Source organism: Vanacampus margaritifer, chromosome 15 (assembly GCF_051991255.1).
Source record: "Vanacampus margaritifer isolate UIUO_Vmar chromosome 15, RoL_Vmar_1.0, whole genome shotgun sequence".
Lineage (NCBI taxonomy): Eukaryota > Metazoa > Chordata > Actinopteri > Syngnathiformes > Syngnathidae > Vanacampus > Vanacampus margaritifer.
In genome coordinates this window covers 9,987,605-10,009,974 of record NC_135446.1, presented here as the reverse complement: position 1 = coordinate 10,009,974, position 22,370 = coordinate 9,987,605, and the positions used below count along the sequence as shown (strand labels likewise).

At 39.7% G+C, this 22,370-nt stretch overlaps 2 protein-coding genes across 8 annotated transcripts in view; one reads left to right on the top strand and one right to left on the bottom strand.

Moving 5' to 3' along the window:
* The first annotated feature begins 935 nt into the window (after positions 1-935).
* On the top strand, positions 936-5,302 carry trappc14 (trafficking protein particle complex subunit 14). 4 transcript variants are annotated; one of them, XR_013288396.1, is made up of 11 exons: positions 936-1,523; positions 1,738-1,821; positions 1,980-2,109; positions 2,272-2,358; positions 2,434-2,554; positions 2,626-2,773; positions 2,880-2,941; positions 3,013-3,185; positions 3,266-3,399; positions 4,239-4,430; positions 4,543-5,302. XR_013288396.1 is itself a non-coding variant. In XM_077544811.1 (11 exons), the coding sequence occupies exons 1-11, from the start codon at positions 1,143-1,145 to the stop codon at positions 4,366-4,368; spliced, it is 1,602 nt and encodes a 533-aa protein (XP_077400937.1). In that variant the 5' UTR covers positions 936-1,142; the 3' UTR covers positions 4,369-5,302. The 4 variants fall into 4 exon arrangements, 3 of the variants coding, with proteins under 3 accessions (XP_077400937.1, XP_077400938.1, XP_077400939.1); XM_077544811.1 differs by adding an exon at positions 3,484-3,635 and having other exon boundaries at positions 4,239-5,302; XM_077544812.1 differs by adding an exon at positions 3,484-3,635 and having other exon boundaries at positions 4,225-5,302.
* Positions 5,299-22,370, bottom strand: part of zanl (zonadhesin, like) — a 40,738-nt gene continuing 23,666 nt past the window's right edge. For 3 of the 4 annotated variants that reach the window (XM_077544802.1, XM_077544807.1, XM_077544803.1), the window contains 30 exons: positions 22,052-22,195; positions 21,054-21,161; positions 20,588-20,757; positions 20,167-20,369; positions 19,415-19,556; positions 19,078-19,328; positions 18,735-18,912; positions 18,219-18,327; positions 17,252-17,346; positions 16,958-17,134; positions 15,970-16,323; positions 15,739-15,836; positions 15,519-15,665; positions 15,281-15,445; positions 14,270-14,397; positions 13,522-13,793; positions 13,132-13,340; positions 11,979-12,123; positions 11,528-11,778; positions 10,268-10,397; positions 9,986-10,190; positions 9,497-9,658; positions 9,248-9,378; positions 8,958-9,160; positions 8,592-8,727; positions 7,143-7,280; positions 6,805-6,901; positions 6,113-6,157; positions 5,924-5,967; positions 5,299-5,566 (listed from right to left, as the gene is read on the bottom strand). In XM_077544802.1, the coding sequence (XP_077400928.1) occupies positions 5,511-5,566; positions 5,924-5,967; positions 6,113-6,157; positions 6,805-6,901; positions 7,143-7,280; positions 8,592-8,727; positions 8,958-9,160; positions 9,248-9,378; positions 9,497-9,658; positions 9,986-10,190; positions 10,268-10,397; positions 11,528-11,778; positions 11,979-12,123; positions 13,132-13,340; positions 13,522-13,793; positions 14,270-14,397; positions 15,281-15,445; positions 15,519-15,665; positions 15,739-15,836; positions 15,970-16,323; positions 16,958-17,134; positions 17,252-17,346; positions 18,219-18,327; positions 18,735-18,912; positions 19,078-19,328; positions 19,415-19,556; positions 20,167-20,369; positions 20,588-20,757; positions 21,054-21,161; positions 22,052-22,195 (4,693 nt within the window). In that variant the 3' untranslated portion in view covers positions 5,299-5,510. The remainder of the gene's footprint in view (positions 5,567-5,923; positions 5,968-6,112; positions 6,158-6,804; positions 6,902-7,142; positions 7,281-8,591; positions 8,728-8,957; positions 9,161-9,247; positions 9,379-9,496; positions 9,659-9,985; positions 10,191-10,267; positions 10,398-11,527; positions 11,779-11,978; positions 12,124-13,131; positions 13,341-13,521; positions 13,794-14,269; positions 14,398-15,280; positions 15,446-15,518; positions 15,666-15,738; positions 15,837-15,969; positions 16,324-16,957; positions 17,135-17,251; positions 17,347-18,218; positions 18,328-18,734; positions 18,913-19,077; positions 19,329-19,414; positions 19,557-20,166; positions 20,370-20,587; positions 20,758-21,053; positions 21,162-22,051; positions 22,196-22,370) is intronic. The other variant, XM_077544804.1, reaches the window with a different exon arrangement.

Genomic DNA, 22,370 nt, shown 5'->3' with positions numbered 1-22,370 from the left:
ACAATAAAGAGGCAACAGATGGGAATTTTAGTTCTGATTATGTGAAATTGAAAGATTTGACAGTACGTTAATGAGTACGTAATTATCAATGAATTGTTATTCCAGAAAGTAAGACTTAAGTTACAATAATTATTTGCTGTTTTTCCAAGTCAAAAAAAGTCATAACATTACAAAGAAATTACAATGTTGCAAGAATATACAGTATAGGATAAATTTGTGGAGAGCTCGAGTCGGCAATGCACTTTTAGCCATTTATTGACGTGTCCAACAGTCAATACAAAATGAGAACACTCACAAAAAGCCGCTGTAGGCCACAATCGATGCCTAGACACTCACGCCACACACCAACCCAACTCTAGCTCCTGACATCACACACTAGACCACGCCCCTAAAAGGCAAACATCATTAATGTTACAGGACATACAGTACACTTTGTAATACCAGTTTATTTACATACATCCTCTTTTATTACAATTTAATTTGTATACAGTTAAAGTACAGTGTTATTTTTATTTAAAATGTTTGTACACGTTTCATGAAAAATAAGACTAATATTAAAATAATTTGTTGTTTTTCCAAGATAATAGTAGTAATATGACAATAAAAAATAGTAGCAATGTTATGAGAGAAAAATATGATTAAAAATGTTTCATTAAGACACTTGAGTTGCCAAAATAATTTGTTTAAAAAAAAAAAGTAGTAAAGTCTAAATAACACAATTATTTTTTCTTTTTCAAAAAATATATAAATAATCTTAATATTAAGAGAAAAATGTCAAATGTTATGGGAATAAAGCCAATTGCTAATACTTCAACAATATCTGAAATTTTAGCTAGTAGTTTTGCCCAATTGTTATTCTCCAATAAGAATTCTCTCTCTCTCTCGCTCTCATCGATCGATTACTTTGGTCTGATTAAAAAAAAAATAGAGCCTATCCAAAGCCGCATCGATTAACCACTCTTGTGTTTTATCAGCGAATAACCATCAGATGTGAACTAACTGCGGACTTTTTTGTTTGTTTCTACCCCCTACGATATTTTCGGTACGCGTGCCGTCGTCACTTTTCCGTCTTTGAGTACGTCCGCCTTCCCGTTAGTTTACATGGCAACATATGGTTAGTTAGCGCAACTTTGTTGACAGCCATGGAGTCGCTGTTTGAACACGCTGTGTATTTTCCCGCCGCGGGTGAGGCGGCAGACCCGGCGGACTGCGACTCTCTTCAGCAGAGAACGCACTTTTACCTCGGTGAGACCGTCTATTTTCTTCTGGTGCTGCGTAAAGGTAGTTTGTTAATGACAAAGCAAATGGGCGATTTGTACGCTGTGGCGACCGTTGGTGCCCAACTGGACGACGTTCGGCTCGACTCGAATAACAGCGTAGAAGAAGGAGAAGGGGAGGAGGACCAGGGTGACATTTTTGTTGAGCACCACAGAAGAAGAAGCGACAACTCAACCCTGAAGTTTGTAGAGTGCTGCTTGCTTCTCAACCATAACAATGTTCGTCCTGGGATGGAACCGGTCAAGGTTAGGACTATTTTCTTCCAGTCTTTGGTCACCTGTAGAACTTACAACATGTTAACTATAAGTACTGTAGTCTTTGTGTATGTATATTTAAGGGGCGTGGCCTACGCTTCTGTCCAAATCGATAAACGCTGCCAGTGGCTCCCCTTGCCCACATACGAGGGCATGACAGTAACTTGCTTCTCGGGTGGCATTTTATGCTTTGCTTGTTTTGCAGTCAACGGCATTGTCTGAAGAACAGGTTTACTTCCGTCTCATGGTTACTCTGGACAAGCTTCCAGTCAACACACTCCAAGCCAAGGTTAATTTATTATTTTCATAAAAGGAAAGACATAATTAAAACAAATTGATTAAAAAAAAGTCACAATAACACAAGAAAAACGTTTTAATTTTTGATAATAATAATATGAGAGTGACGTAATATTGCTCCACAGTCACTTTTTGCTGTGATTGAACCAGATTGTGGTGACCGTGTGGGAGTGGGATGAAGACCAGGTGGAGGTGAGAGAACACGGCTACCTCAGTCTCCTGCAGCTCTGCTCACCAGCTCGCACTTTCCGAGAGGACCTCAAAAAATTGAAGGCACAGGGTGCAGTTTGATTTATGTACTGTTAATCAACATAATGCATCTAGCATGTACACAATCATAAACCCATGTTACATTAACAACCGTTTGCAGTAGCAGTTATTCCGACACAAAGTACATTCACGCCACTCATAATTTCTGACCTGTGGCCTCGTCTTCCCCCAGTCAGCACCACTTTGAATGTTCTGCCGCCTCCCAGTGTCGGATGTCAGCAGCTGACAATCTCTGGAAAACACCTGACGTTCCTGAAAGGTCTGGCGCGTCGCCCACCCGCGCGTCGCATGGCAAGGCTTCCGCTTTGACGGCCCCGCCCCCTCTCGCCCTCAGTGTTGAATAACGGCTCTCGGGAGGAGCTTTGCATCACAGACGTGAGGATCCTTCCCAACTACAACTTGTCCTACCTTCCCATGATGCCGGACGGTTCCGTTTTGATCGTAGACGACGTGTGGTAAGCGATTACGCTGGAAAACAGCCGTTTTGTGGTGGGAACACTGAGGTCTCATTCTGGCGTTTCTGAAGCCATCAATCAGCTGAGGTGACTACGGCATCGTTTTGCCGCGTGGACAGCGAGTGGTCGCGTCTGCCGAGCACGCTGTGCACCCTAGAAGAGCACAACTTTCTGTTCAGGCTGCAGCTCCAGGACATAGACGACGACCATTCCAGTGAAGTAAGGTTGAAGCGCCAGCGGCACTCCTTTTGAATTGTGTCATATATAGCGGGCACTCGCTAAAAGGCAAAAATCGGCAGCTTTTTCTCAGTTATTTTGTGTGTAGGGTTTGGAAGTCCCACTGGTTGCTGTGTTAAAATGGCGCCCGTCAACACTCCCGCACACGAGGTGAGCGCTCCATTATCGTGTGCCACCCGTCGCCTGGCTGCATGGCTGACTTTCCTTCATTTTCTCCCCAGACACATTGCCACTTTTTACTCACTGCCCAGCATCCGCTTAAATCGTCCTCGGCTGGTGATGACCGCTTCCTGCCCGAGCGCCGTCAGACCTCGCGAGAGCTTCCGGGTCAAGTACACCCTGATCAACAACCTGCACGACTTCCTGTCTGTCCGACTACGTTGGAATTTTCAGGGTGAGTTCTCCTGGCACGTCGCTTCCCCTCGCCCCGGGGGCCGGCGTCCATTCTGTCCTCCGATCATCCGGCTCACGCAGGAGGAGGCCGCCGGGACCCCGAGGTGGCGGCGGTGGTGTGTCAGTCTCCCTTAAGCAACCTGGGACGCTGCAGGAAGGGCTCCAGCATCTCTTTTACCATCACCTTCCAGATCCTTGGAACGGGACTCTTTGAGGTACAGTGCCAGCAAACCATTCAAAAACTTTTTTCAGTTTTTTTTTTTATTTTTTTTATTTTGCTGCATACCTCACACCTCCAGTTAAGCCAACACATGAAAATGAAGCTGCAATTCACGGCACCGCCCGATGAGGCTCAGACGCCCCAGAGGTGCGCGACACCCTCGGCCGGCAACGTGGGGCGATCCCTGAGTTTTTCCCACCAACCGCTGCCTTTTAGACCACAACACGTCAGGTATGGAGGGACTCGCAAGATGCTGACAGTACTTAGCGGCTAACAAGTGGCCAAGCATTCAGCAGCTACTGCTAACTTTATGACTTTTCTTCATGTGAACATGTGATCAGTTAGCGGCTAGATGGTTGATTGCAACTTAGCTTAGCTTAACTGTCCAACAAGTCAAAAATGAAGTGATACCGACCTTATTTCAATGTATCGGGTATTCATGAAGGTCGCCAATATCAGCCTCCGAAACGTTTGGAGAAAAAAAAACTATTGATATCGACTAAGTCCTCTTTGCCAGTAGTAGCTGCTACATGGTAGCGGTTTGACACATTGGTAATTCATCATCCGAAAGGAAGAACTAGTCGACTGCTAGGTAGTTAGCGGCTATTGCCTATTTTAATTAGTGGCTAACGCTAGTGGCTAACGCTAGTGGCTAACGCTAGTGGCTAACGCTAGTGGCTAATGTGAACATGTTTAAGTGATTCAGTAACAGTACCTTCTGAAAACAAGTGATGATTTGTTTAGCAGCTACCATTTTCTTTTTCTTGAGATGAAGACTAATGCATTTTTCTTAATGGCGGCTGGCTAATTAACGGAACAGATGCTGTTTTTCAGGACAGGCAGCATGATGGAGCGTTCATTCGGCAGTCCCCCCTACGCCCCCCTAGAGCAAAGCCTGGTTTCACCAGACAAGGTTGCTAAAAGACAATGTAAAGTGTTTGTGCTGGAGCACATCAGGATGTAGAGAGAAGAGACTTTGCGAACGTCTCTAATTAAAATGCTTCGACTGCACTGGTGGCCATTTTGGTAAAATATCCATCCATTTTCTCTTGTGTTTGATAAACAACCTGATACATGCAACCTTCCCCTCCGATACATGGTCTAACCCTTGGGCGATTATTGCTTGATTGTTCGCCAGCCAATCTCAGGGCACCCGCTGTGTAGACGAGCAACCATTCAAGATCACATTGACAACGGTGGACCATTTAAAGATGTTTTGTATTATAGAATGGGAGACGTCAACCCAACTGAAGTCTTTACACTGGTTTTATTTGAATTATTTATTTGAATTATCTTTTTTTTTTATATTTATTTTAGTTTGTTCTGCTCATTTCAATGCTTAGTTGATACACTGGATTTTATTATCTTAATATGTTTACATATTTCTCTGTAATTTATGACTTATCTTGAATTCTTAATAATGATAATAATATTTGAAATTATTTTTTATTCCATATTTCCATGTGGAATTTCAGGGGGGTTCACATAATATTCCACCTTATTTTCATATTTACAATATTGTCATCTTCTCTTGAGAATAATCTTAAAAACGATTGGCTTTACACAAAAAAAAAATGATGTCAGTAACTGTCATTAAATGACAGGATTTTGGTCGCAGTTTAACAGTTTATCATTGATGTATGTTTCTAAGTACTTTTCAACAAGTATTTTAGTTGTACACATTTCATTGCTTGGTACAATGTTTTGAAATGTATGCAAAATATTGGAGATTTTTGTTGTATACGATAAATCAACATGTGATCCCACCACCCTCCTTCTGAAACGCATCTCAGCAAATTGTATAATAAAATACATAAGAAACCCAATCATTTTTACTTGATGTTAAATCCCAGCTATGTCTTTCATCTAAATAGTTCAATAAAGAGCTTAAAAATCAACTTTGAGTTGGTATTTAATTCACAAAAAAGTACAGAAAAGCACTTGTCATTGTTTCCGGTTAAAATGTTTTGACTACATAAGTTAACAAAGCAGAAAAAGAGGAGTACATAGAACATTGACCAAAACTTCTTTCCATTTCATTTGTACTGAGGAGTAAACTGTAAATCACACCGTTGCAATAACAGAAAAAGATGATTATCATTAATATCACATATTTGTCATGTTGTTCGTTGTCGTTTCATCCATGTTGTCATAGGGGACACCTACAAAGAGAATTACACCAAAAAATATATCAGCTAATATCTATGTATGTGTTTATTTTATTGAATTTAAAAAAAAAACTGAAAATGGTAGTTAGACCCTAATAAATCATCACGTTTGAATACCTAACTAATTAGATTTTACTTAGATTGGAAATTAATTGAATAATTAGAATCATTATTTTCATACAAATAATGATTACATAATTTAATTGATTTTATTAGATTTAAAAAAACAACTTGAAATTAGGTTAAATGCTAAGAGAAAGTGTTTTCAATCATGTGGTTTTATTAATTTAAAACGTGGTTTATTAATTTAAAACTAATGCAAGCCCTTTAGAGTGAAATAGTGTTACATACTGGTTGATGTCATTCGCAGCTCGTTGTCTTTCCTCCTGTTTTCCCTGTGAACACAATGACAGAGATGACTTGCATTCAACGTGACATTTTACCCATTTGCGTATTAGAATAATCTCCAAGACAAATCAATAAGTTGAGAAAGAGGGGGAGACACTAAACAGTGCTTTCTCCCCATCGCGGTACTCTCACCGGTTGTGAGACGACGGCAGCTTCTGAATTACATAAATGTCTGACCTGGAAATAAGAAAATTCATTACTATTAATATTACAAATTTTGGGGGTTGCCACGGCGAGTCACTTGCACAATTTGGCGCCGCATACTCTTCCTCACATAACCTACCTATTTTATTAAGCCATTTTTCTTTATTTAATTTCAACTGAATTTCATTTTATTTCTTAGTTCTAAAATGCACTTAACCATTTTAACAATTATCAATTAAAAAATTATTAATTTAAATGATATTTACATATGATTACATTATGTAATTTAACAACTAACAATTTAAACAAGATTTTTCAAAAATATTTAAATGAATGATGTATTAATTATTAATTCTCAATTATGAAAGTGATTTGATACTAATCAGTGTAACAAATTCCTTTTAATTAGCAAAAGATTACATTGGGTTTAATTGTATAAAATAATTATAGCAAAAACAATACATTCCGTGTAAGATTATAAATTGTAAACTAATATTACAGTTTTAATTTACATATAACAAAAATAGTGCAGTACATTTTGAGAATTATTTAAAAACTATAAAATACATAACATCCTTTTTATTTTAAGTGACATAAATGGATTCAACTCTTTTTTTCATTGCTAGGGGACAAAAGGAAACACACAAACACACACAAACGACACATGAAACGTGACTCACTTGTTGACGCTTTGGCAAACGCACACAACGGTGATCACGATGACAATGACGACAGCTACTGACACCAGCACCGCAATCAGGATGATCCATTTAGTTTCTGTCAAGACACGTTTCATATTTTTTCAACTCCAAAATTGCCACATACCAAAAAACAACTAGTGTTACCTCTTGTTGGCTTGTAATTTGTTTTCATACAAATAAAATATTCCTCATAATTCTCGTTATATTCCAACATTATCATGACTATCGCATACGTAAATAAATGTGATTAAAATCCAGAATTTTTTGTTGCAATAAGCCGCCAATTCCAATTTCTAAATTATTGAGTTAGTTCTTACCAAATCCTTCGGTGCCCGTAATCTCATCCTGGCAGTTGAAGCCCTCATAGCCTGGGGCACAGGCGCACGAGTAAGTGGCGTTGTTGATGTCGTTACACGTTCCTCCATTCAGACAGGGATTGCTGAGGCACGGACTCGCTGAAATACAACACAACAAGTACAGGACCAGCCGTTATAGTTAAACACAAAAAAAGTTTAGCAATATTTTACATTTTTTAAATTAACTCATTCACTGCCATTGACGGCTATAAACGTCAAAAATGCATTAGAACTATTTCTATTAGTTTCTACTTTTGTTAACAAGAGTATGAAAACCTAGAATTTTTTTTATTGTACATTTAGAACAGAGGTAAAATTTGTGATTAATCGTGAGTTAACTATTGAAGTCATGCAATTAATTACAATAAAAAAATAATAATCGCCTGACGCCCCTAATTTTTAATAATCTTGTCTTTTTTTTTTATCGCGTCAGGCGGTTACATTTTTTAATTGTAATTAATTGCATGCCTTCAATAGGTCAAATCATAAATTTCATATCTGTTATAAATGTACAATTTTTTTTTTTTAGGGTTTTCATACTCTTGTTAACAAAAGTGGAAAAAAATGTTAAACTAATAGAAATAGTTCAAATTAATTTTTGACGTCTATAGCCGTAAATGGCAGTGAATGAGTTAATTTGACCTAAAATTTAAATCTTTCTGTAACATTGTTGAAATTGTTGTAACGTTCCATTTTATTCTCATAATTGTGGAACTTTATCCTCAAATTGTTTTTTTTTCGTCCCACACTTACAATTCTATATTGTAAAAGTGAGAATTTTTGTTCATATGAAATGACAACCCTTTATCCAAATGTGATTTTATCATCATGTTTAAGATCAATTGTTTAAAAGATAAAAATGTTCAACTAAATTTACAAATGTATAATTACAGTAATATGCCCACACTCTTGAAAAACAAACTTTTTTTTCCCTCAAACGTTTACAACCTATCATAGCTATTATTTACATATTTACACACTATTAAATATTCCTACATTATTCTTATTATATCACACTGATATTTTTTGTAAAAACATTCCAACATAAAAGGCTTTATTAGTTTTTTTCTCCAAATACTACAATTTTATTAATAAAAAAAAAATATATATATATATATATATATATATATATATATTCGCATTGTTATGTCAGCTAAAATTATTACATTAATAGTGATATAGCAACTTTAGTATTTAAATTACAATTTTATTTTATTTGATAATTCTGATCAAATTCCAATACTTTTTCTCTAAATATTTTGGTTTCATTCCCCAAAATTTACAACCTAAATCTTGAAAATCACAGGCATTATTCCTATCAAATTCCAACAAAATATTCCAACATTTTCTTAATATTGTGCTTTTTTTCCCTTTATTTTCTTTTTTAAAAATACATTTACACGCACGCACCTCTGTGACAGTCCCGTTTGTAGTCGTAAATGGCGCAGACGTAGCCCTCTTGACAGCTTTTGGCTTGGCACACGGCGCCGGTGGTGGTGCATTCGCAGGCCTGGGCGCAGTCTTCGGTTACAAAGGTCTCCTTCAGCTGCGCGGCAGCCATAGAAAAAAAAGAAAAGACAATGCATATTTGTCACATTCCTGCATCTTACTTCACCTCGTGTCATCATCGGTTAAAAAACATAACAAGCCTATTTTCACGCAATTATGATTGAATTGAAGCAATAATCTCAATCTCATGGCACCACTCGTTTTACATTGAGAGTAAAATGTTCGAAAAGTGAATCCAGAAAAAATGTAAACAGTGTAAGTACCCACCGGGTAATATCTGTTGAGGAAGCTGCAGCCGCACTGCGCGTACGGCACGCAGCCGCCCTCGCTCATGACGAAGCCGGGCGCGCACTGGCATCCCTCCACGCAGGAGGCGGCGGCGCACTCGGACGGCGCCGCCAGATCAGCGCATGAGGCCGGGCACGGAGACATGCACGCCGTGTACGTGCTGTTGCCTTGGCATGACAGAACTGACACACACAAATGAAAACGAAGATTAGAACATTAGTAATATTATATTTGTCATTTTACAACCAAAACAGGTTATTTTATCTTACCACAGCCAAGCTGTTGTCTCCAGGGACCAAGCGTGACTTTGGCCTCCTGGCAGGCGGCGGCGTAAGCGTCGTAGCTGGCACAGCGGAGCTCTTCGCTGCCCCGCTCGGCGCACATGTCGAATATGCAGTCACTGTGTAAAAAAAAAAGAAGAAGAAAAAAGACTTATGGTTTTCAAAAACTCAAGAATGAAGTTGGAATCATACTGAGAATCATGCTATAAACATGTTGGATTGTGGTCGTGAACTCACTCGTGGTAAGTGGCGGGCGGCAGGACGGCGTGGCAGGAGGTGAAAAGCCCGGCGGCATCCGTTAGAGCGCCGCACACGGCGGAACTGTTGTAGTCGGCCAGTTGGGCATCGGAGCAGTCGGACGTCTCGAACCCTGAATCTGGATCCATTTCCACTTTGAGCCTGAACGTCAAACACACAGTCAAATACAACTTTTGTTTTAATAACTGACACTTGATTTCCATAAAACTGTAATATTACCGCTATAACAAAAACTTTTGTGAATTTGCCACTTTTCATCTGGTAATTAATTCCAATTTAGTACTAATTATTATTATGTTTTTCTGTAATATTGCAACTTTCCTTTTAAAATTGCAACTATCATAATTTTTTCATTACAATCCGTCAAGTAAATTCATTACTTTTTCCCTCATAATGTAACAAATAAATTTTGGAAAATGATCAGTTTTTTTTACATCTCTTGTCAAATGTACCAGCCAACGATTGTACCTGTAAAGGTGGCCAGCGCTGGGTGCTATTTGGACGCTCTGGGGAGCATCCGCCAGTCGGTCGCTGACCCTCCAGCTTTCTCCGAAGGCGTTCAAGTCCCTGATGACCTCCCCATCCGGCTTTATGTACTCGTTGCTGCGGATGCCGTCGTAGTTTCCACACAACCCTCTGACTACGTTCTTGTACGTGCTCGGCAGGATGATCTCTGGAGGCGTAAAATGTGGGAATGTGATTAAAAAAACAAAAACAAACAAAAATCGAGCGATGACAGCTCATCTTTACCTCCTCGACTTCTGCCGTCGAAGCGTACTGTGAGTCCGAAGTCGGTGGCTAGCTGAACCTGCCTGGAGTTCATGGTGATGAGTAAACCATCAACTGGATTAAGAGGGGGTGAAACGCTTTCCCCGTTCACCTACGGAACAAAAACACTCAATTTACAAATGTCTTGGAATTCTACCATTTTTTTAAATAAATGTAACTATTAAGTAAATCTGCCAGTTTTTTTTATATTATAAAATTCTATAAAATTCTAACACTACCACAACCCCCCCCATCTAACTTTGCCCGGTGATTCCTCATAATATTCCAAAAAAAATTTGCAAAGCTATCACTTTTTTCAACCGATATGACTTTAATTAGTAAATGCAGAACAGTTGTTGTTTTTTTACATAAAATTAGAACATTATCTAGTAAACCAGTTTTTAAACGGTGAAATTACAATTTATGTAGGAAATTAAAAATTGTATCTTGTAACTGCTTTTTTCTCTTTATGTGTCTTTATCAATGTCATTTACTCGAAACATTGTGACTATTCCCATAAAAATTATGACGTTATCTTGACACTTTATTTGTGACTTTAGTCTTGTAAAAACTTTAACTTGAAGATTTGTCTTTTGTTTTCCATATTATAATTTTATTCTTAGAAGAATTGCAGCTGCTCTGGTAACCTTTTTTTTTTTTGATTTTACTGAATTTATTCTCATAAAACTCAGAATAGTAACTTTACAACCTTTTTCTCCCTGGTATATAGCGACTTTGCTTTTATAAAATTGAAACTTTATCTGATCATTTTACAATGTTTTTTTTCTATTAATATTGTTAGTTTATTGTCGAGAAACATTGTTATAACTTTATAACTTTACTTATTTTTCTCTTTTTAATACTGTGACTTCGGTCTCGTAAAATGTCATTTCTGTTAACTTCATAACCTTCTTTCCCATAAAATTGTGACTTAATTTTTTATTTTTATAAAATTTAAACTTTATCTAGTAATTTTGACGCCCTTTATCCTCTTAGTTTGTGACTTTACTTTTGTAAAATTCTGACAATCCAGTAACTTTGCGACAGTTTTTTTCTGTAATATTGTAACTTATTTATCATAAAAATACAAAATTGCAACATTACCTGTTAAGTTTACAAGTATGACAAATGAATCTGCTAACATTGGCTTTTTTGTCCTCATTGTTTTTTGACTCGCGAAAGCATGACACGAATTAGGAAAAGAAGGAAATACCAAATCTCAATGATACAAAAGCAGCGTACCAGGACTTTCTTCTCCTGCATGAAGCGTACGTTGACGCCATAGACGTCGACTAAGAGCTGGTCTAGTAAGGACACCCTCTTGTTTCCGCCTCGTCGGATGTTCTTCCCCCTGACCCTCAGGGACGGCAGCGAGCTCTGCGGCTGCTGGTAGTCCGCCGTCAGGACGTACGTGTAAGGACCTTGGAAGTGGTGTGCGAAACCGTCGAAAGTTCGGTAGTGAGGATCTCCTGACACGCTGCACGTGTCGAACTCTACAAAAGGGGAAGAAAGTAATTTCATAATTCCGACTGATAACTTGAGTTTTTCTTGTATAATTATAAGTTTCCTCGTGGGCTCGTACTATTGCAATAGTTCAACTAAATTAAGGAGAAGCTCTGTGAAACGAGGCCTTACTGGGAAAATGTTCATTTCAATCATTTGTGGGTTTGGAGGCATGCAAACGTGGACTCACTAGCGGGCTTGCAGTAGACATCTCCGTTTTTATCCAGGTCGCACACGGAGTTGGAATCACAGCTGTGCTCCGCGCATGTGACTTGGCCACCGAGGTTACAGGTACACCGGGAAACGCATTTCGCCGTCAGCCAGGAGTCTCCCACCTACAAAAACATACACAGAAATAGCTTAAATTAAAATGTTTTTCTGTTGTGAATGTGCAATTTCATCATTCAACAGCATGCAGAGGCCATAGAGACATCGGATGGCACCTTACAGCCCGCAGAGGACATGTGGCATCTGTAAAGCTGAACTTATTATATAGGCGATTTTAAAAACTTTATTCTAATAGAATTACAGTATAGCTTTTCTTATAAAATGAAAGTTTCATCTGGTAACTTTATAGTGCATCCACAAAGTATTGGCAGCACTTGACTTCTTTGCCATTTTATGTAATGTTAAAGCATCATTACAAAATAGAATGTGATTTCTTATTGTTTAAAAAAAAAACAACTTGAATACATGTGCAAAACAATCTAAAAAACTTTCTTCACATTGTCATTATTATGAGGTGTTGTGTGTAGAATTTCGAGGAAATTCGAGAAAATCATTTTGGAATGATCCTCTATAAAAAAATGTGAAAAAAGTAAAGCACCAATAATTATTATTATATTATTATTGCTATTTTTTCTCCCTCTCTGAAAACTTTATAACATTGTTCTCATGATATTGCAAATTTTCACTTATAGGTACAAATTTATTTTGTAATTTTATTACATAACATTAATCTCATAGTATTATACTATTTTCTGACTTGTACACATTTTTACCTGATAAAATTCAGATTTAAGCAACCTGTAAAATTACAATTTTCAGATACATTTACTACTTTATTATTAGATAATTTAAAAACACAAAATAAATATTTTTAAAATATTTTAACACTTCAACTTTCTTTATTTTGTAAAATGAATTTCACAATATTGTATCTTTCCCTCGTACAACAATTCCACCATTTTTCCCTGACAAAATTTTGATTTAATCTGGTAGTTGTAAAAAAAATTGTTACATTTTTTCCCATGTACAATATTCCTCATAAAATTTAAATTTTAGCTGCATTAGCATTTTCTAGCAATGTGAATATTGGGTGTCTTAGGCATTTTCAGACTTACATCGTGGTACTCGCCGTCAGAATCCAGACAGCCGCATTTGTCCAGAGACACACACTTGCCGTCGCTGAGGACAAAGCCAGCATCACACTGGCAGCCCTCCACGCAACTGGTGGGCGGCAGGTGACACGAGATGGGGAACAGGTCGGAGCAAGTGGGGGGGCACGGGGCCGTGCAGTCCGAATAGTGGCTGTTCGGGGGGCATGGCAACGCTGTGAAAAAAAAAAAATAAAAATCTTAACTCAGGTCTTAGTATTTATGTATCTGTACTTTTTTTTATCCCGTTATGATGCAATTTTTCCTGTAATATTTGTCCAACAACTTTTTTTCCCCACAATTTCATTTCTGGCAAATGACAACTATTTCCGGCGCGATTTGCGAAAGTGGTCTTACGGCAGAAGGTTTGGTTCCTCCAGCTGATGGTGACCCCGGCGCTGCTGCAGGCCTGAGCGTAGGCCTCCACGTTGTCGCAAAGCGTGGCCTGCATGCCGTCGTACTCGCACATGTCGTACACACAGTTCCCAGTGAAGGCTTCGGGGGGCACCAGAGCGTGACAGGCTCGGAAGTTGTCCGACAGAAGCACACCAGCGCACTGGGACTCGAACGCAGCCTCTTCCTCTGCAGTGCAGTTGGGGTGCACGTCGGGCCGCTTGTCTGGCTGACACCTAGGACCAAAACCAGAGTTTATTTGAACCAAAAATGATTCTGTCATTTATAATTATGTATTCTGTTATTGTGTCTAACTTAATCCAAGCATTTAAGTCTATGTAAAATGTAAAATGTTTTATCATGCAATAAACCAAGTAAAAAAGTTTTTTAAATTGTATAAAATTGCCCATTTTCATAAAAATACTTCCCTTTTTTTTGTTTTGTTTTTTAAATCTCATCATTTCTAATCAGCCAATTATTAGGGGGGGAAAAATCTTAAAATAAGTTAAATTTAATGATACAATAATTCATTCTCTTTTTTAAATTAATCATACGTAATTAACCAATCATTCAAATAAAGTCAGTTAAAAATGTTATTGTGTGCAAAACCAGTTGGTCATTTTATTCCTAATATTTTTTCACTGTAATGCATAAGCAATAATTAGAAATACGTTAAAAGAAAAAAATGTTTTATTTATTTTTATTTGCTGACCCAGGATCGCTGTCTCCCTCGGACTTCCAGCTGTTGCCCAGTTGGATGACGTCCTTGGCGGGTTGCTTGTCGGGCTTTAGGTTGTCGTCAGTCATGTTGTGGTTGTAGTTGCCGCACATGCCACACAGCTGCCAAACAAAGCACAGACAAGCATCTTTCGTGACAACTCTGCTAGATGGTGCTTCATTGTTCATGCCCTCGTTGTGTAAACTTTAAAAAGGATGTTTGAATGTGTTTAAAGTTGAAACCTTTCTTTACAACAATATGTTTCATGCGCACACACTAGTCTAAACACGGCATTCTGATTAATATTGTGCTTGTGAAATTAGATAGTAAAACACATCTGTTTTTATCAGTCTCAGCGGGCGGCCATTTTGCCTTGTACTGCCATTTGCTGTCAACTGAAAATGACATCACAGTGTCAAAGGACTCAGCTTGCCAGCAATCACGTGACCAAACCCATGAAACAGGTGAACCGTGACAGTTGTAACCTAAGCTCTTACTATGACAACATTTGAATTTTTCAGTTGACAGCAAGTGGCAAAATGGCCACCCACTAAAATGGATAAAAAGGGTGGATTTTGCTGCTTAATTCATGTTCCACAGATGCAATATTTTTAAAATGACATGTTTAGACTAATGGGAGCGCAAAGAACATATTGTAAAGACATTTTTGACGTCCCTTTTAAAGCGTATGCAAAGTGGGTAAAACTTTTTCCACGCAACAATTGCTGCTCTTGTAGAAATTAGATTTTTTTTGTCTCAAGATTACAACATAACCTAGAAGCTTTCTGACTCTTTTTTTTTTTTTACTCGCGATATTGCAACTATTCTCATAAAAACTGCAACTCTATTCATGTAAATCAGAATATTTTCTTGTAGACCTAATCTTAGCGGCTTTATTCTTGTCAAATTAACATTTTAGGATTTTTCTTGTAATATACTACAACATTATCGGTAAGCGTATGCCCGAACATGCCCTACATTTTCCAAAGGGCGGTTGATACACACCTTATTAAAGTATTGGCCAGGTACGGTGATCTCCAGATGATGAACACCATCGAATTTAACTTGCAGACCAAAGTTGGTGTCCAGGAGATTGTATGCGCCACTGCTGATCACCTTCGCTCCCACCGCACTCACGGAAATTGGCGTTCGTACCCGCCGACCATTCAGCTGCGAGAAGGAAGTTGCTTGATACTTGGAAGATTGAATACTTGTAACTTGTGACGTGTATGTACAGCCTTACCAAAACTCTGCGGCCCTTCTGCAGCTCAATCTGGGTGTCCTGAGGCAAGTAAACCTTGACGGAGCGGACATAGGAAGCCTCCGGTTGGCCGCGCTCCTCATTTTTTGCCACGATCCGGAACGGCGTCACCATGGAGGTGTTACAAACCTGACAGACGGGAAATGTCACGGTGACTACGTGCGCAGCGTCCATTTTGAGCGGCGCAAAACGGGAGTCGTACCTCAACAAGAGTGTAAGTGCACGTGCCCATGAAGGTGTGCATCACCCCGTCAAAAGTGTAGTAGTGAGGGTCTCCGGCCACATGGCACACTCCTTTACCTGATCAAATCAGCACAGACAAATTGTGATTTTGTCAGAATGTCTTTTCTCATTTTTTGAAAATAAGATCCAGGCCAAATTACGACCTAAGCCACGTAAAATGGCAACTCAAGGTATGAGTGTGAAGGCTTACCCGTTGAGTGGCAGTCCAGCACTCCCTCCAGCACTTTGCACTCCTGCGCGGGGCTGCAGCGCCACGGCTCGCAGGTGACGTTACGGTTGCTGTTACACCTGCAACGCTCCGAGCAGTCAGCTTCCGTGAACCAAGTTCCGCCGACAGGCTTGTACTTTCCGGTCTCGTCGGTGCAGCCGCACTGGCTGAGCGGCACACATTTGTCCCCGCTCAAAATGAGGCCGGCGTCACACACGCATCCCTCCACGCACGGCTGGTCGCAGGTGCCACCCGGGCCCGCTGGATCCTGACAGTTGGGCTGAGGGCAGGCGGACCCGCACGGGGTGTAATGACTTCCAGCGGGACATTTGAGGGCTACGTTGGGAGAAGGGATAGAATGTTACTCGCAAAAAGACGCAAAAAAACAGTTTTTCTTAAAATGTAAAATGACAACATAGCAAGCTAGCTTTGACTTTTTTTCCACACAATATTTTGATTTTATTCTTGTAAGGTTACAATTATCTGGTAACTTTATTCTCACAATCTGACTTCTCACAATTTTGTTGCTATTCTTGCAAAGATACAACTACCTGGTAAATTGACAACTTTGTTTCCCCCTAATATTGTTCATTTATACTTGTAAAATACTATTATCTGGTAACTTTGACTTATTTTTCATAATGGTATGACTATTCTTGTAAAATTGACTTGATTGCCTTTTGTTAATTTATTTCATAAAAAATTACATCCATCTGGGAATTGTATAACTTTATTTCTCATAAAATTCTGATTATTTCTTTAAAATATAGAAATGTTTATGTAAAACTGAAATTCTCCGACTAGATATCTTGTAATTTAATTCTTGTAAACTTACGACTATGAGGTAACTATAATTTTTTCTGGAAACATCATGACTCTTAAAACGTGACTGCTCTCGTAATCTAAAGGTATGCTGTTCATTTTGATAAGTGAATGATTTGTGAATCCAAGGTGATGAACGCCTACTCACGGCAGAAGGTGTTGTTCCTCCACACGATGGCGACCCCCGCCAAGGCGCACATGTCGGCGTAGCTCTCAACCGCCTGGCAGAGGGCGACGGTCTGGCCGCCCGTGGCGCACATGTCGTACACGCAGTTTTCCAAATAAGGCTCGGGGGGGACGACTGAGTGACACAGCTTGAAGATACCTGAGGCGAGAATATGTTTGACGCTACTTCCCACAACTTATTTTTGTAAAAATGCACTAGGGCTAAAAAATAAAAAATAAAAAAAAGGGGAAAAAGAATAAACACTAGCTTTGTTACCATTAGGATCGGCAATCATGCCACAGCTCGTCGGCTTTTGGGCTTCCTCCTCCACTTTGGGGTCGCAGTCCTCCTGGCCACCATCGTTGGTACAACTGAACAACAAGTGGGAATGACATTTAATGTTTTTAATATCACAGTAAAGCCCCGTCAATTCATGATTGGCAAATTTTTCTGCAGAACATAAAATTATTAGTACAGTTTTGAACTTTTTCTGTAACAATGGGTGGTACGTGGGCTCCTAATGGGATGCGAAAGGATCCCTGCCCATGTTCTGTTCAGTTATATTTATCTTTTAAGTTAATTACTTTTGCATTTAATCTTTAAGGTTTGTTTGGTTTTAAACATTTATCAATGCATTATATTCTATTTTTATGTGCAATATTTGCTCCTTCTCCTTTAACTCATTTATTCCCAGCCATTTTCACTGAAGCAACCTGCTTCGCTCCCGGCTGTTTTACTGGGTTTTGACTTGATTTTCTAAGGCCCACAGAATATTGTGTTCTATTGTTATAAAAACATGGAACCTACCAAAAGAAAGATTAGAGTCTCTTCTTTCATCGGGAAAAAAAAGAGTATATTTGTATCTGTTTCCGTTTTGCAGCAACTAGCATTAGAATATAGCCAAGTTTCATCATTAGTCACAAACCTGTTCAAAACACTGGGGAGAAGAGCTTGTAGCAACATGGCCCAGGACTCTTATGCTCAACTGCCACCTGCTGGTCGTTTTTTGTAATAATTACCATTGCCTTAAGCAACCTTCAGGTAAGAGGCTGCATCAAAGCCTTCTCTATGCTCTAGCATAAAAAAAACAACATCAAAAAACGTATAAATGTGTTTTTGGGACGGTGGCAATATTTAAAATAGAATGTTTTTATAAGTTTTTGGGAGCAAATGTGTTAATTACAATAATATCAAATAATAGGCTCCACCACGAATATCAAGTATTCACTTTGTATAAACTTACTCGGGCCTTGGGTCAGGAACCTGCCAGCTGTCTCCCAGTTCATTGGTGGTAGCAGCGGGTGTCTTGTCTGGTTTTAGGGTGTCGTCTTTTGGATTTCCATTGAAATTTCCTGTTGCACAATACAAGCTTGCGTTTTATGTCAATAAAGTACTTTGATTTGGGATAGTCTTACTTTCTTGTAATATTAGCAACTTATTTAATGCACAATTACAACTGTATCTGGTAATGTTACGATTTTTTTTTTCTCACGATACTGCAACTTTCTTGCTAAATTGCCACCTGATCTTAACTTCATCACTTTTCTCAGAATTTTACAACTACACGAGTTTTTTTCTTGAAACAGCTGCAAATTTATTCTTGTAAAATTTAGACCGTTTCCACATAAAATTAGAATGTTTTGTGGTAATTATAGCAATTAGCATTCACAGTTTTTTTGCTGCAATAAACGTTTTAGAAAGAGACCAAGTGCTTGCGTCCAGGTTGTACCACCAATAATGTGTATGCAAATGTTCTTACCACACATTCCACAAAGCTGCCCGTTGTACGAAGTGGGCACGGTGACGTCTGTGTGGTGGCTACCGTCAAATCTCACCCTCAGGTGGAAAGACGTCTCCAGGACGACAAACTTGCCACTCAAGTAGATGTTAAGGCCGCCAATCCACGCAACCGGCGGGACCACCGCCGTCCCGTTAACCTGCAGGCCACACAAACGCTATTACAGACTTGGACAAAAATAGCAAATCTGCTTCAGTCAGGAGCCTTTAGAGCCACACAAAACTGTCATTTTATGTTAATTGAGTTGCGATATTCAATGCAAGAAGAAAGTCTGTTTTTGATTTTGATTTTTTTTAAATTGCACCTGGACAGTTCGGCCCTTGCCGAGGATGACCGTCACACCGTTCACTTGGACCACAACGGCCCTGACGTAGGAAACCTTCTTGTTGCTGCCCCTGCGCTCGTTCTGGGTGTCTACACTGAAATACGGCAAGCCGGAGGACGAGGCATTGCAGGGCTTGGTCAGGGTATACGAGCAGGCTCCCATGTAATGGTGGGTGCGCTTGTCAAAGGTGGTGTAGTGCGGGTCACCGGATACCGAACATATACCATTTCCTGTTCCGTGAAAAATGATATTCAGATTTCTACAATATATTTTTCCTCCCGAAAAAGATGACTTTGTAGCATTGCGAATAACCTACCCAAGGGACGACAGTTGTATTCTCCGTCATGCAGCAGGCAAGTCTCGGTGGCTTTGCAGCTGCTGTTGGAACAGCGGATCACGCCTCCGTCTTGGCACGAGCACATTTGCTTGCAACCCTCCAAGTACCAGCCATCGCCCACCTCGTACACAAAAACATATCCATCATGTACACTACCCAAGTCATACTCAAACATGTATTCATGTGACAGGGTTCAGAAGCTTGTGTGTGTATGTGAAAGTGTTTCAGTAGTATGTAAGAGACCATTTCAGTTGCATGTGAGCGTGAATATTTTCACCAGTGCATGCAAAAGCATTCCAGTTGTGTATGAGTAAAATGTATTCAAGGTGAGTTTTGTGGCTCTCTGACCCTCGTGACTAAAGATACATGGGGATGCAATTGCAGGCATTTTTCTGCCTGCCTGGGATTGCGTTCCATTCTGAGTACAGTAGCATACAGTATGTGAAAGTGTTTCAGTAGTGCATTTCAGGAAAATGTGAGTGTGAGAGAACAAACGCTGCCAGCAGTGAGTCTGATGTGTGAGTGAAACAGAGAATATTTAATTTGTATTTATGTGAGCAAACAAATTCTATTAGGTAAGTGTGAGCGTGTTTGTGTGTCCAACAGCGTTTCAGTCACATGTGCAAGTGCCAAAACATTGCCGGCATTGATTGTGGAAGTGTTTCATTAGTGTATGTGTGTGCATGTGAGAAAGTGTGTGTGTGTGTGAGCGCTAAGCAGACCTGACTTACCGGATGGTACGACCCGGCGGTGTCAACACAGCCGCAGTCTTTGAGCGAGACGCACTTATCGTCACTGAGGATGAAGCCCGGGTTACAGGCGCAACCCTCCACGCACACATCGCCGCACCCGGGCGCTCCTGCTGCCCCGAGGCACGTCTCCGGACACGAGCTCATGCACAAAGAGTACGAGCTGTTGGCAGGGCAGTCCAGGGCTGTGTGGTACAAGTACAAATACTGTTATTATGATGCACAATGGCAGCAATCAGTGGCAGTCCTGGCTGGCTGTCAACATTTGTTTTAAGAAGCTTAAATGTTTCAAAGCGTGTTTTACAGCTGGAATGTAACCTGTGCTTATCTCTTTTTTCATTTGTATACATTTCGAGCACTTGTGGGTTAAATGTTAGCTGTCACAGGCTTGATGACGACTTACGACAGAAGTGGGGACTCCTCCACTGGTGGACTTTGGCTCCGGCACTGTGACAGGCCTCCGTGTAGGCCTGTAGCTGATCACAGAGTACCTGCTGCTGCCCGTTGAACCGGCACATGTCATATACACAGCTCTGGAAGAAGGGGGTGGGGTTCACTACGCCGATGCAGTCCCTGAACGATGCGGGAAAAGTGCAGATAAGGGCCAAACTCCATGACACAATGCAACGGGTGTGTCTGTTTTACTGTAGTCCAGAGTCCGGCATGTAGGACAATAATAATAATGCTAATCTGGTCTGAGAGATATGCTGATGACGTGTTCTAATCTTTATGATGATAACCAAGGTGGCGCTTTCATCTACAGAACCCACCCAAAAAAAAGGCATCTTGACAAAATGATCAATGTAGAAAATCAATGACTACTACGATTAACAAATAGAATGATGACAACAACGCTTCTCGCAACTCACCGGAAGGGTCCAGCAATATCGGTGATTTTTCCACATTGCTCTGGTTTGACCACCTCAGCCTCAAGTTGGGGGTCACACTCTGGGTCAGGCTTGGTGCCTGGGGAACACCTGAGTAACCAAATAAGTACAGTGCTAAATGCATCAGCACGCCATACTGTTTTGAGATTAAAAAAAATTATGTCACAGTGTCATGTGAAGAATTTGTAGGAAAATGAAATCCTACACACACAAAAAAGTAACATGTTTGGTGTGAAGTTATGTAGGAATTACATCATATAATACATGAAAAAAAATGTAAAGGATGAACTACTAGGAAAAAAAAATACCTGAAAATAGACAATAAATGTCCAGAACAAGTTAGAAATTTAATGAGAATAAAGTCCTTATAACCGCTGAGGAAATGTCAGAAAATATTGAAAGACGAGTCGTACAAGAATAAAGTTGTAATGCTACAAGAAGAACTTAATTATGCAAAACAACTTTTTATTGTTATAGTAATTAAGCCGTCTTTTGTGATAATGTGACGAGAATCAGTTAATAACAAAAATAATAATATTAAGGCATAATACCTGAAAAAAGTAGTAATATGTTAAGAATAAAGACGCTTGAGAATAAATGGTACGGGGGGGGGAGTGATGCACGTGTTGGTTTAACTCTTCTACCTTTAAAGCCGGGAGAGCTGTGATTTTGTTTTGTTTTGACCAATTCTTGGTCTCTTAGCTCAGAATATACACAAAGGGGTGACGTGGGCCTTTATGCATTTGTGGGTGACGCAGATTCGTGGGAGTTATGAAATAAATTACGCGATTGACGACGGCGCAGGAAAACCTCATGTTTTCAGGGGTGACTCAAAAGTCACCCATAGGTTTTAGAGGCATGATTTGCCAGCCACTTTCGGCCGTAATGGGTTAATTGGTTATTGGATTTTTTTCTCCATTATTCACATTAATTTGGAAATACTATTATTAACCATCATATTTCCAAACACTAAAACTCACGAGTCGTCCTCGTCTTCTTCCGTCTGCCAACTGTTGCAAAAGTCGTTGACGTTGGCGACAAGGACACCATCTGGCTTGGTGAAGTCATTGTTCGGGTTCCCATCCAAGTCGCCGCATAGACCGCACATCTGGTCGTGGTAGGAGCTGGTGAAAAAAAGCAGGATTAAGCGATGGAAAATTCATCTCGAGGCTAAATCTTGTACAGATGGCCAAGAGTAAATAAGTGCGGAAATGATTTTGAATGATAATCAACCTTATATAAGAGGATGGTAATCGCAAAACCCATTCAAGTTATTCTCTCGTAAAAATCCCACTGACC

Bases quoted from the DNA above. Each gene is read 5' to 3' on its own strand.
- trappc14 (XM_077544811.1), top strand. From the start codon at position 1,143: ATGGAGTCGCTGTTTGAACACGCTGTGTATTTTCCCGCCGCGGGTGAG. The intron at 2,774-2,879 runs GTAAGGTTGAAG...TTTTGTGTGTAG, and splicing joins ACGACGACCATTCCAGTGAA to GGTTTGGAAGTCCCACTGGT. The intron at 3,400-3,483 runs GTACAGTGCCAG...TCACACCTCCAG, and splicing joins TTGGAACGGGACTCTTTGAG to TTAAGCCAACACATGAAAAT.